Below are 13,923 nucleotides of genomic sequence, written 5' to 3'. Positions count from 1 at the left end.
GTCTGAGACCAGTTCTCTTTTTCCACCCTAGAAGACCCTGATATCCAGAGAAGGTAAGCCTGAGGTCACCCAGCTGATGGGTGGCAGAGATGGTATTAAAACAGGGCACTCTAGACTTCCAGCCCATGTTTGAGGAACAGCATCTAATCCGGGTGTCTTGAGTGTGGTACATTTAGAGCCTGAGGCTGGGTCCGGAGCATGAAGCTTAATCACCAAGCAAAGCAGTTTAGGTTTTTATCCTTCACACAAGAGGTTTTTAAACTTCGTTGACTGCTTCTTGGCAGTAAGAATCCTGTTTTTCATCATGATTTCAGTACCCACGCGCAGACACCTCAAAAACAAAAGCTTCCCTTTTGTTAACAAAAGTTAACCCTTTACTACATGTAAAACACTCTGATATCTCCTGTTCTATTATTTTTGTTCAATTTATATAGATGCTGGTCATACCTGCTAAATTACTTTCATATCCCACTGATGGGTCTCAACTGGCAGTTTGAAAAAAGCACTCTGTTCGGCAGTGATTTACTCTCAAAGGCATTAAAGTAGGGGAGAGACCCTGTCAAAGTATAAGGCTGGCAAATGTGTACGACCTGATAGGAGTTTAATCAGCAAGCAGTTCAGAAATGGATATAGGCATTGGCCAAGGCCGGGAGCTCAGCCTGCTCGGTCTGTATTTGAAATGGAAGCTCAGGTCTGTGGATTTTCCACTTGTCAGGGACTGCTACACCTTTCCAGATGCGTGTGCTTTCTTTCCCAGACTCGTGCCTTGCATTGTTGTCCTTTCTCTGCTGAGTCTTCATCTCGAGTGCTCAGCTACTTTTGCATCTTCCCTTCCAGGCAGAGGACAAGAAAACGACACTCCCTGCGGGGCTCTCGGCTGCAGAAAGAGCCGATGCTCAGGAAGAAGATGAGCTTCAAGCTGCGGAAGAGGTGTGCAGCCCACATGAGTCCCCTGAGGCTTCTGTTTAAATCATCTGGGGAGAAATTTCCCTTCCATCCCCAGCTTTGCAAAATGGCCAGCTGCCTCCCTCAGTCACCTGCTGTTAGCTGGCCTGTCACACCCTTTCCAGTTTCCTTTTCTCACCCCCCTCCTCTCCTGCCCCTGCCCCGTGAGGCTCACTATAACAGATCACGTAAAACAAGCCTTGGATTGTGGTGCAGAGATCTGTTTAGACATGTTGTGGAAGTCTTACGCAGTCGGGTCCACTCACTGCTACTTCTCCCACTCCTCTTTCAGCAGCGAATTCAGTCACTGATGACCAAGATGACCGCCATGGCGAATGAAGAGGTGAGGGGAGACTGTGTGGGGAGGCCGCAGTGTGGAGGTGGGGACTTGGAACTGCCCTGCGCTGTTCTGTGGGGCCTCCTTACAGAGGGACCACCTTTAAGAGAACCCTGTGTTTTCAGCACTCAGTGCTTCCTGTTTCCTTGAGATCTTTCTTTTAGGAAGCTTTTTACCAATACGTAGTGTCGCTGTCCATGGGAACCTCTGTGGGGCTTGAAGGACCCTTGTGAGAGTGGAATGTCCCTGCTGAGACAGCATCCCAAGGGCTTCTGTAGAAGAGCCGTGGTTCAGCCCTGCCTCTCCATAACCAACCATTCCAGAAGAGCCCTTACTTTCTGTTTCCTTCCCACACCATCTAGGTAGAAAATAGAATACTGCATTTATAGTTGGTCTGCCCAGACCTCAAGGCCTGTCCAAAAGGTTTAACTAAGGGCTTTGAAAGGATCCTTCCTTTTTAGGTCAGGGAAGGCCTATGGCAGTAAAGAGATATTTGGGGAGTTCCGAGATTCCTCTATCTTTCCCATCTGTACTTCTTTTTTCCCTGAGTCCTAAGCCGTCCAAGTTCCCTGTAGGCTCTGTCAGTGACCCATAGGAAGAGACCTTGAGATGGGGTGTGTGAGGTAAGGAATGATTTTCCAGAGGTACCCGGGGACCAGGGAGAATCTGGCACAGTTGAATGACTCAGGAGGTAGAGAGAGGGCTTAACATTTGTCCCGAGGATTGTTTTCTCCCTTCCTTGTTGATGAATGCCTAGACAAAAGCCAGAGTACTTTTTCCCCAGGGAATATTATCTGTTTTGGTATACTACTCAGGGCATTTTCCGGTTCTGTGAAAGACAAGGCATGGCCTTACACACCCCCCATCCCTGTGATTGCAGAGCCGTCTCACCGCGAGCTCCGTGGGCCAGATCGTGGGACTCTGCTCCGCAGAGATCAAGCAGATTGTGTCCGAGTACGCGGAGAAGGTATGTGGGGGCCTGGCTGGCATCTTTGCCTCAGGTGATGCCTCAAGGATTTGTTCTCTGCCCCTACACCCTTTCGCAGCATTGATGGAGTCAAGTTGTAATTCATCAGCAACATTTGTCAAAAACATGCATGCCACGCAAAGCCAACAGCATCTGCCCGTTAGCTCAGTAAATTTTCCTCTGCAGTGCCTATTTTTCTATACATATAAAGAGAAAACCTGTCTCTCAGAGCGATTATCGCATCTGATAAATCGATGCCGGAGGTATAGCACAGGCATTTCTCCTCTACCAGGCTTCTTATAACTTGGGCCCAGTTTGGTGATTGGGTCGAGGAATAAGCTTTGCCGCTTAGGAGACAAACCCCATAACTCAACCAAGCCCAAGGCAAAATTTTTTGTTCCACTTTATTAAAAGTGTATAGAATGAACTAAAGCCTGAAAGTCATATTTCAGTGTTAGATTTTTTTCCCTCTCCTAAGAATGGGCAGCAGGACCTTGACTATTTCAGGGAGACAGTGATTAATCATTTTGCACATAACTGATTCTGGTCTGGCGGAGATGTAGTATCGGTAAAATCAGATTTACAGGGCATTGTTTCACATCCTTCCTTCCCCAGCCGTACTCCGTCTATCCCCCTAAACCGTTGATGTCTGTTGAAGCATCCAGCTTTGCTTTGCCTGTCTCAGGAGCCTTGACGACAAATTAGTTCTGCTCTGACCCACCGTGCAATATTCTTCTCAAGTGATTGTGCACAGATGATGTAGTTGGGGAAGGGATGTCTCCCGAAACTGGGAGTTATGACCTACTGTAAACACAGCAGGTGGCCACCTCCCACCAAGTGAGGGGTCTTCTGAGCAGGACAGCCAATACAATGGCTTAGAATGTCTGGGGGTGGGATTCTCCTGTTTCCCCCACCCCCCCAAGTCAGTGCTTCTTTGCATGGGTTTTTAATGCAACTTTCATAGAAAGACTTTGTTGTAGATGTTGTTCGCTTTATTTGTTTGCTCTTGTTTTGTCAATGTCCTCCCACCAGAGACCACCAGGAACACAACTGTCACTGAACAGTTAGGTTTATTGCTGGTGGTAGTGAGGGAGACTGCTCACCAGTGGGGAACCAAATGGCATCTCAGTAAGGAGGCATTAGGAAAAACTTACTATGGAATTCGGGCTCACTTTAGCTGATTTGAGGAAGGACCAAGAAAGTAGGACTTTGCTCTGTGTTGGATGTTTTAAGGAAGGGCAGTTTTATAAAGGAGTGTCTAAATAAATTGTATCAGTAAGATGGGAGGGATGAAAAAAATTCTAGAAAGGTGGGAATGAATCAAGGTTAAGGTTGTATGCTCCTATTAGCTGGTATAGGGGGATGTTTGGTCATGTTTGTGGTTTGAACAGTGATCAGGTTTTGCCCATGATCAGACGTGATTACAGAGTGGTCGTGTTTTTACCTGTATCTGTAAGACCTTGTGTGATGTTGACACTCTTTGGAATTGTTTATGTTTAACACGAAGACCTAGTATGCACAGGCCGGCTCCCACACATCCAGGCTTTGCTGAGAGTGCCAGCTGGGCTCACAGATGCCAGAGGCTGCTTTTCTCTTCCTCTGTGTGTATATTCAGGTATCTATTCCAGCATAGCAGTATTACTACAAAGGTTGTAGCTTAAAACAACACACATTCATTATCTCACAGTCACTGTGGGCTAGCAGTTGGGCACAGCTTAGCAGGGTTCTTTGTTTCAGACTCTCACAAGATTGCAGTGAAGGTGCTTCCCGGGGCTGCTGTCTCATCCAAAGCTCAACTGGGGCAGGATCTGCTTCTCAGCTCATGTGGTTGTTGGCAACATTCAGTTTCTTGCCACCTGTTGGCTGAGGTCCACAGCTCGTGCTGGCTGTCAGCTGGAGACTTCCCTCCATTCCTTGCCACATGGCCTTCCCCAACATTGCCCCTTGTTTCATCAAAGCCAGCAAGGGGCAGCAGCTCCTCATGGGATAGACAGTACAGCTTTATGTAGCATAGCTATCTATATGCACTCACATGCATCCCATCACCTTTGCTGTGTTCTCTTGGTTAGAAGCAAGTCACAGGTCCCACCCCCACCCACGGGAGGAGATGACACAAAGGCCTGAACACCAGGAGGCAGACACATGGGGCTGCTGTCCGGTTGTCCACCGCAGTATGTTTGTTCTTCACTGTAATCTTACTTCCATAAATTGGGCTGACACCAGGCACTGGCAATTTATCTAAAATCCATAGCCTTCCCTTCCCTTCAGGGTTTCAGTAATGAACCCCTCGGAAGTGGAGATAAGGTTGAGGGTTGCCCAAAAGGGAAGCCATCAAGAGGTACTTGAAAGAAACCCAAATTAGGCTGTGAACAGGATGGATTTTTGCTTAGTGAGGAAAGGGGACAACATAGTTTGGGGAGGAAGGAAGAGTGAAAATGATTTTGTGACCAGGGGATGAATCGAACAGCCTGCCTGGGACAAGTTGGAAAGTTGACAGGCATTGGGATATAAAAATGTGGTAAAACACATGTGCAGGCTTCTCTTTGTAAGGTTCACAAATTCTTATAACAGTGTAACGTGATAAATAACCCATGTGTTTCAAAGCAATTCCCTGAGGTATGTAACTCGATTTAATATGGTTCCTGTAGAGCAGCAGGGAAGAGGAATGTAAAAAAGCTCCCAGATATATAATTCATGAGTTCACGTAGGCTCTTGGCCAAGGAGCACCATCCCCCTCTTTATCCAAAGGGTAACACTCTTCTCAGAAGGTGCTAGATGAGACACCAGTGTGCTTTTTGGTGCGGATGTCTAATCTGTTCCCTGCATCTTAGCATTCACTTTTATAAGGAAGGAGAGTCTGTGACTGTGATTTGCAGGCAACTAAGAAACCTGACTATCCAAAAACCACTCCCATTCCACTGTCCCCCACTAACCTGAGCCAGAAGAAAGGGAAGGAAGCTGAGCCAGGCAAGGCTGGGCCAGGGGAGGTGCCTGGTCCCTGAAAGGGTGGGAAGGGACTCTCCCTAATGCCACATACCTACCAACCCATATACCGTTTCAACCACTTTAATACTTGACAGCCAGCTAAATCATTCCTTGGTCAGCATCTTCCTGAGCCAGAATCTTAGCACATTTTGTAAATCTAGATGCACAGATCTGTCTTGGGGAATCAGAAGAATCTTTCCTGAGTGTGCCAGGTACCTTGCATACCATTATCTCATTTAATTCGCAGCAAATCGTCTGCCTTCCTTCATCATTACACTCATTCACATGCAGTCGAAACTATCTGTTTATGTGTATGTGGACCACCTTTTACTCTCTCTGTAACTTTGGGGCCTTGCCAAGAGCCTGGCAGTGTTGGTGCTCAATACATAAACGTGATATATCCATTTTGCAGATGAAGATACTAAAGATCAGAGGTCTTAAGTAACTTGTCCAGTATCTTGCAGCTGGTAAGTTCCAGATTTGCATACAGGACCATCTGACTTTGAAACCTGTCTCCTTGGCAAGGTGACGTGTTCATACGGGAAAGCGGGGAAGGTCTCCTTTGCCATCATCCTTAGTGTCTGCCTTCCAGGCTTCGCAATGACAGCCTCTTTAGCGTCTTTCCTCATCCAACTGCCTACCTTGAGCTAAGTAGAGAGAAGATGCCAGATCATGTTGGGAACTAGCCACAGAAATAGGTAAAATGAAAATGGTGTGTATGTGTGCATTGTTTTTCATGTCATTGGAAAATAACATCCTAGCCAGAAGGCTGTCAACTTCTCGATGAATTTTGGACCACCGAAGGACTTATTTGTGGAAGGATTTTTTTTTCCTTAATAGGTTTTGGAAATTTTCCTTTCCAACAATTAAGAAGTTCTGACACCTGGACACCTGGGTGGCTCAGTCGGTTAAGCGTCTAACTATTGGTTTCGACTCAGATCATGATCTCACAGTTTGTGAGTTTGAGCCCCACATCACTGTCAGCACAGAGCCTGCTTGGGGTATTCTCTTTCTCTCTCTCTCTCTCTCTCTCTCTCTCTCTCTCTCTCTCTCTGCCCCTCCCCTGCTCATTTTCTCTGTCTCCCTCTCAAAAATAAATAAATAAACCTAAAAAAAAAAAAAAGTTCTGGCACCATTGCTTCTGACCTGTTGATTATGAGGACCATTCTCTATCTTGCACTTAATCCAAAGCCTAGACTGTCTTGAAATGATATCTTTCAGGAGCACTTGTGGGGAGCTCAGGTAATTAGAGCTGGGTGTAGCCAAAAAGAGGTAATGGCCAGAGTATGGTCAGGGATGCACGTAGAAAAACAGAAAGGAAAGAAAGTCTCTAGAGAATGTAGACAATCACATTTGATTAGATTTTGTCCCTTTCTACCATGATAATTTTTTTAAACAGTTTTTTTTTTTATTTTAATTTTTTTTTTTTGGAGGCTTGTGGTCATTGTTTCATTTTTTTTTTATTTTTTTTTTTTACTGGTACATTGGGCTATGTATTTTTTATAAATAGTATTTATTGTCAAATTGGCCGACATACAATACCCAGTACTCATCCCAAAAGGTGCCCTCCTCAATGCCCATCACCCATTTTCCCCTCTCCCCCACCCCTTCATCCGCCCTTAGTTTGTTCTCTGTATTTAGGAGTCTCTTGTGGTTTGCCTCCCTCCCTCTCTGTTTGTAACTATTTTTTCCCCTTCCCTTTCCCCATGGTCTTCTGTTCAGTTTCTCAAGATCCACATATGATTTGAAGACATACGATATCTTTCTCTGACTGACTTATCTCACTCAGCATAATAATACCAGTTCTATCCACGTTGCTGCAAATGGCAGGATTTCATTCTTTCTCATTGCCAAGTAGTATCCCATTGAATATATAAACCACATCTTCTTTATCCATTCATCAGCTGATGGACATTTAGGCTCTTTCCATAATTTGGCTATTGTTGAAAGTGCTGCTATAAACATTGGGGTACGTATGCCCCTATGAATCAGCACTCCTGTATCCCTTGGATAAATTCCTAGTAGTGCTGTTACTGGGTCATACGGTGGCTCTATTTTAATTTTTTGAAGAACCTCCACACTGTTTTCCAGAGCGGCGGCACCAGTTTGCATTCCCACCAACAGTGCAAGAGGGTTCCCATTTCTCCACATCCTCGCCAGCATCTGTTGTTTCCTGATTTGTTCATTTTAGCCACTCTGACCAGTGTGAGGTGGTATCTCAGGGTGGCTTTGATTTGTATTGCCCTGATGAGTGATGTTGAGCCTCTTTTCATGTGTCTGTTGGCCATTTGGGGATATCTTCTTTGGAAAAGTGTCTATTCGTGTCTTCTGCCCATTTCTTCACTGGATTATTTTTTTTCGGGCGTTGAGTTTGGTAAGTTTTTTGGATACTAGCCCTTTATCTGATATGTCATTTGCAAATATTTTTTCCCATTCCATCAGTTGCCTTTTAGTTTTGTTGATTGTTTCCTTTGCAGTACGGAAGCTTTTTATCTTGATGACGTCCCAGTAGTTCATTTTTGCTTTTAATTCCCTTGCCTTTGGAGACGTGTCGAGTAAGAAATAGCTGCGGCTGAGGTCAGAGAAGTTTTTTTCCTGCTTTCTCTTCTAGGTTTTTGATGGTTTCCTGTCTCACATTTAGGTCTGTCATCCATTTTGAGTTTATTTTTGTGTATGGTATAAGAAAGTGGTCTAGTTTCATTCTTCTGCATGTTGTAGTCCAGTTATCCCCCCACCATTTGCTAAAGAGACTTTTTTCCATTGGATGTTCTTTCCTGCTTTGTCAAAGATTAGTTGGCCGTATGTTGTGGGTCCAGTTTTATGTTCTCTGTTCTATTCCATTGGTCTATGCATCTGTTTTTGTGCCAATACCATACTGTCTTGATGATTACAGCTCTGTAGAGGCTAAAGTCTGGGATTGTGATGCTTCCCGCTTTGGTTTTCTTCTTCAATATTACTTTGGCTCTTCAGGGTCTTTTTGTGGTTCCATACAAATTTGAGGATTGTTTGTTCTAGCTTTGAGAAGAATGCCAGTGCAATTTTTATTGGGATTGCAGTGAATGTTTAGATTGCTTTGGGTAGTATTGACATTTTAACAATGTTTATTCTTCCAATCCATGAGCTTGGAATGTTTTTCCTTTTCTTTGTGTCTTCTTCAATTTCCTTCATAAGCTTTCTATAGTTTTCAGCATATAGATCTTTTACATCTTTGGTTAGGTTTATTCCTAGGTATTTTATGGTTCTTGGTGTAATTGTAAATGGGATCAGTTTCTTTATTTCTCTTTCTGTTCTTTCATTATTGGTGTATAAAAATGCAACCTATTTCTGCACATTGATTTTGTACCCTGAGACTTTGCTGAATTCATGTATCAGTTCTAGCAGTCTTTTGGTGGAGTCTTTTGGGTTTTCCATGTAAAGGATCATGTCATCTGCAAGAAGTGAAAGTTTGACTTCTTCTTTGCCAATTTTGATGCCTTTTATTTCATTTTGTTGTCTGCTGATGCTAGGACTTCCAACACTATGTTAAACAACAGCAGTGAGAGTGGACATCCCTGTCGAGTTCCTGACCTTAAGGGGGAAACTCTCAGTTTTTCCCCATTGAGGATGATATTAGCTGTGGGCTTTTCATATATGGCTTTTATGATGTTTATGTATGTTCCTTCTATCCTGACTTTCTTGAGGGTTTTTTTTATTAAGAAAGGATGTTGTATTTTGTCAAATGCTTTTTCTGCATCCATTGACAGGATCATATGGTTCTTATGTACCACGTTGATTGATTTGCAAATATTGAACCAGTCCTACAGCCAAGGAATGAATCCCACTTGATCATGGTGAATAATTCTTTTTATATGCTGTTGAATTTGATTTGCTAGTATCTTGTTGAGAATTTTTGCATCCATGTTCATCAGGGATATTGGCCTATAGTTCTCCTTTTTTGTGGGGTCTCTGTCTGGTTTAGGAATCAAGGTGACGCTGGCTTCATAGAATGAGTCCAGTAGTTTTCCTTCCATTTCTATTTTGTGGAACAGCTTGAGAAGAATAGATATTAACTCTGCTTTAAATGTCTGGTAGAATTCTCCTGGGAAGCCATCTGGCCCAGGACTCTTATTTGTTGGGAGACTTTTGATAATTGATTCAATTTCTTCACTAGTTGTGGGTTTGTTCGAATTTTCTATTTCTTCCCATTTGAGTTTTGTCTACCGTGATAATTTTTATGCCACTTGTGATATAACAAGCAAAGAAAACTTGTCTCTTAAGTTCTGCCACTCACTAACCTGGACAGTACGCTGTGTGGGAGCCTTTTGTTTGCAAGTGATAGGAACTGTGTCCAGAATGGTATAAACAAAAGGGAGCATTTATCAGCTGTCATAACTGGGAGGTCCATGAATGCAGGGCTCCTAGAGACTCAAACAGCCTTGTCTCATCTTTCTGCCTTTGTTTCACTCTGTCTCTCTCTGCATTGTCACCTGGTGGCTTCACCACAGACTGTCAGTCTTCTCACACCCACCGCACTTCTGTGTGTAAAGTCCTAAGGATGACCTCTGTTCGACATGGTTCTGGCCTTGATTGGCAGCCGTCTGGAATGAAGAAGAATGGTGATTGTGAATCCCCACAGGAACTGTTATGAACCAAAGGATGCTGGGCACACGCAGTGGCCGGCGCCTCCTAAGCCTTTGCTCCCGGTAGGACCGCAGAGAATTTGTCTAACTAAATTGGATGGGATTGACCCAGAAGAACCCATTGTTAATATGTCATCTGCCTTGTTGAGGTAGCTGCCTTCATGTTGTAATTTCTCTATGCTGGTTTTATATTTTCAGTTAGTGCTATTCCACTTAGCTTTTTAAAACATTTACAAAGAAAAGTGGTATCATTTGGGGGATATTTTAAGTCTTCAGCTTGATTTCTTTTCTGCTGAGAACTGACAGAATTGAGCCCCTACATGGGATGATCTCTTCTTGCAGCAAACACCTGTTGTGCATGTACTGTGTCCCCGGCAGTGTCAGGTATGGAGGCAAGGACAGAGTTATGAGAAGATGTGGACGCTGCCTTGAGAAGCTCCTAGTTAGCAGTCAACCAACCCATAAAGAGAGAAATTGCAGAAGAATATAGCCTGGTGATCTCAAGTGGATGCCAGTTGTTGCTTGGTTTGTGTTGCCATTTGAAACATCAGTACACACTCGAAGCAAATTGGTTGTTGGTATAGTTGATACTGAACTTTTTTTTCCTGGTAATAAATAGACAGAATGAATGACTTTTTAAAACTATACCCAGTTGAGACAAAATGGAAAAGAATAGACTAAGGGGGCTGGGGACTGAGGAAAGATAGCACGCCCCAGGGGCCTTGCCAAGATTAGCAGGTCATGGGGATCTTAGCAACCAGGCGACCCTGACTACTTGTTGAAGAGTCAGGCCTGAACTAGAACTACCGTGGTTTCTGGTAAGTGTAGATTCAAATGTTTCTAATCCCGTCATCTGGCCCCTCCACAGAACAGCATTTTTTACCATCTTCTAGCAGCACTGGCATGTAGAGTTAGGGAACAAGTATGGTATAAGGAAAGAGTTGCCTGCCCTCTTGGGAAGCTCCTGCTGTGACCACAGACAGAAAAAAGAGGTTTTTTCTAGGGGTGGATTTTTATACCCCTTCCTTCTGGACTCCATTTCTTCACACAAGGTCACGAGTGTTTGACAAATCACATCCTACATCTGTAAACTTCTGGAGGGGCAAGATTTCATCTTTGATCCCTGTATCTCAGTTGCCTAACACATAATAAATGCTCAGTTGAGGCTGACAAGTGACTCTGACAAGATTCTGCCGAGACTCGCCCAGGGGCCATTCAGGGTGACTTTCCCTCCTAAGACAGACTCTTCTGAAATGTTGCGTGGATCAGTTCCTTGTAGTTTCGTTCCTAGCGCTGCTGACAGTGCCCTGTGTTGCTTGTCTCTACCTGCCTCCCAGGACTAGGATGTCTGTTGTAAGTGATGGCTGGGCTCATTGAATATCCCCAGTGCCTAACGTAATAGGGTTTTCATGAACGTTTGTGGAAGAAAAAATGGAAGGGAGGGAGAAGAAGGAACAAGAAGAGCTTTCAAAACTCTCTTCCTCTGTGGCACAATTTAGACTTGAGGAGTATGTGGAGGATAACCCCTTTATTTGTGGATAAGGCTTTACCTGACTGGACTGTGAAGGTCCAGGGGTAAGGTCTGTGTCTTTTTCCATGTCCCCGGTGCCTACCACTGTGCCTCATACATAACAGGGTCTGAGTGAAGGTTACTTCAACTAAGCAAAGGAAGTTGGGATGGAGAGATTTAGAACGGTAATCAGAATCTGGAGATTAAGGAATCCTGTGAATCCAGAAAGAATAATGTTAAATATATGGGATTTCTAAAGTGTTCCACAGTCTCCTGAAATCTGCATGACTTAAAGCAATAGATAGTAACTAACAGCAACTAAAGAAGAAAAAAATGGTATCAGCTAATGAATTGTTGACCTAGTAGGATGGTCTCAAGCTGCACAGTGCAGCCCACAGTCTCAGGATCTGTATCAATTTGGATAAAGCATAGAATTTGTTTTGTCAGATTTGAACATCATTGAAAGCTAGAAAAGAAGAGATGGCTAGCACTCTGGAGAATAGAATCAACATTCAAAACTACCTTAGGTTGAAATGATGAGCCCAAACAAATTCATTTTTTAAAGAGGATAAATGTGAACTTTGATTGAATTTCAGCAAAATCAGTCATACCAATTCAGGATCAGGCGACCTGACAGTAGTTCATGGGGATAAAAGTGAGAGGTATAAGATTCTGCTCATGCATACTAGATGCTAAGCGCATTCCAGGCAGATACTGCCCGCCCTGCAACCCAGAACTGTGCGTTAGACTCAGCAGTGTTACATGAATATGGGTCTTTGAAATTCACGCAATTTCATTAGTGGGAGTCAGAAATACTGAAAAGAATCTGCATATCTAGTCTTATTAATAGAAGCAGAGGGGGATGAGCGAATAGTCCCATCCCATCTGCAGCGCTCAGACTCCAGTGAAAAGGTCACTTGTAAGCTGGAGAATGTCTAGAGGACCGTAGCCAAGATGGGGAAAGGTATTGACGCACCATTACAGGAAGGGGAGAGGAAGGAGCGATGGAGACTTCCTTGTCAGTAAATCTAACTACTATGCGAAAGAGTGATTACACTTAATCTCTGTTGCTTCAGGGAAGAATGGACATGTATGTGTTTGTGTCTCTGCAGATCTGATTCTGTCTGTTTTCTGCTGGATTTTTGCTTGTGTTTTGTACGTGCTTTCAAATTTTGATTGTGAGTTCATATTCCTTGCAAATTTACCTACAGAAATTCTTTGAAGCCTAGAGTTGAATCTCTATTCTTTCAGAGGAGATTTGCCTTTTTGTATTGGCAAGCACCCGGAGACACCCCAGCCCAAGTCCATTGTATACATAGTCTTGGGGCGCCTGGGTGTCTCCGTCAGTTAAGCGTCCGACTTCGGCTCAGGTCATGATCTCACAGTTTGTGAGTTCGGGCCCCGCATCGGGCTCTGTGCTGACAGCTCAGAGCCTGGAGCCTGCTTTGGATTCTGTGTCTCCCTCTCTCTCTCTGCCCCTCCCCTGCTCATGCTCTGTCGCTTTCTGCCTCAAAAATAAATAAAACATTAAAAAAATTAAAAAAAAAAAAAAAAACATAGTCTTGACTTGAGGGTTTTTTGGACCATACAGGTAGTGTGTGGATTTAGACACACACTGCATAAGGGCCAATCTGTCACAAAAATCTGGCTGCAGACTTTTCTTTCTTCTTTCACCTATTTCAAGGTTTATGCAAAGCAATTATTGAAGTGTAAAAATCAAAGTTTGAGTTCACCTGGTGTTGACAAATACTTTCAAGAAAACAGCCAACTGCAGTGGGTATACATACCTTCCTAGAGTTCCACTTTCACTAACTTTCGGCTTGACAGGTTTCTTACATTCTTGCTAGCTCATAGCTTTTTTAAAAGATTAAAAAATTAAGTATTTTATATTATCTGTTTACTTGTCCTCAGTAGAAGGGTTCATCAACGTGCCAGAAACTGAAGCCCATCTCTTCAGTATAGAGAACTATATCATGAGATAGGGATCTTTATTGCTGACAGCTTTGTGGCCATATTTTAGTAGGGGAAGGAGGTAACATAGGAGAGATTTCTATTTTAGGAAGAAGGTTTGTATGTAGATAACCTTTGGGGTCTCTTTCATTATAAAAGTATATAGTTTTAGCTAAAGTAATCATTTTTTGTTTCTCTTAGGAATTTACTATTTTGAACCAGACTAATATTATTGAATGACATTTAAATCTTGTTCCCCTAAGAGTGGAAGTTATGAATATCTATCATTTATTAGAAAACATTGAATCTGTACTAGAAGTCATCTTAATCCACACTGTGGTTTTAAAAGCACGTTCTTAATCTGAAATTGTTGAACAAAATTAGATTGGTTCTTTAGTCCTCCCTCCAGTGTAAACACAAATGGAATATTTGTAGATGATTGGCATTCTTTGAGAGATATTGCACTTTTCAAGTAGAAATCAGTTAAGATGCCCCAAGGATTTAATTTTTTCTGTGAAATATTTACTATAAAGTTTCCTCTCCATCGGTCCAACTTTGTCTCATCCTTCCAGATCCAACGTCGTCATCTTCAGTTTCCTTCTCACTGTGA

General features: G+C 43.2%; 1 protein-coding gene across 2 annotated transcripts in view; it reads left to right on the top strand.

Annotated features, from left to right (window-relative positions):
• The window catches only part of CCDC93 (coiled-coil domain containing 93), a 93,073-nt gene that overhangs the window by 40,013 nt on the left and 39,137 nt on the right, over positions 1-13,923 (top strand). The window contains exons 9-11 of one of the 2 annotated variants that reach the window (XM_047870830.1): positions 838-930; positions 1,241-1,288; positions 2,163-2,249. In XM_047870830.1, the coding sequence (XP_047726786.1) occupies positions 838-930; positions 1,241-1,288; positions 2,163-2,249 (228 nt within the window). Of the gene's footprint in view, positions 1-837; positions 931-1,237; positions 1,289-2,162; positions 2,250-13,923 lie in introns of both variants that reach the window. The other variant, XM_047870829.1, reaches the window with a different exon arrangement.

Source organism: Prionailurus viverrinus, chromosome C1 (assembly GCF_022837055.1).
Source record: "Prionailurus viverrinus isolate Anna chromosome C1, UM_Priviv_1.0, whole genome shotgun sequence".
Taxonomy (NCBI): Eukaryota; Metazoa; Chordata; class Mammalia; order Carnivora; family Felidae; genus Prionailurus; species Prionailurus viverrinus.
The sequence above is the reverse complement of the archived record's forward strand: the minus strand, read 5'-3'. Positions and strand labels throughout refer to the sequence as shown.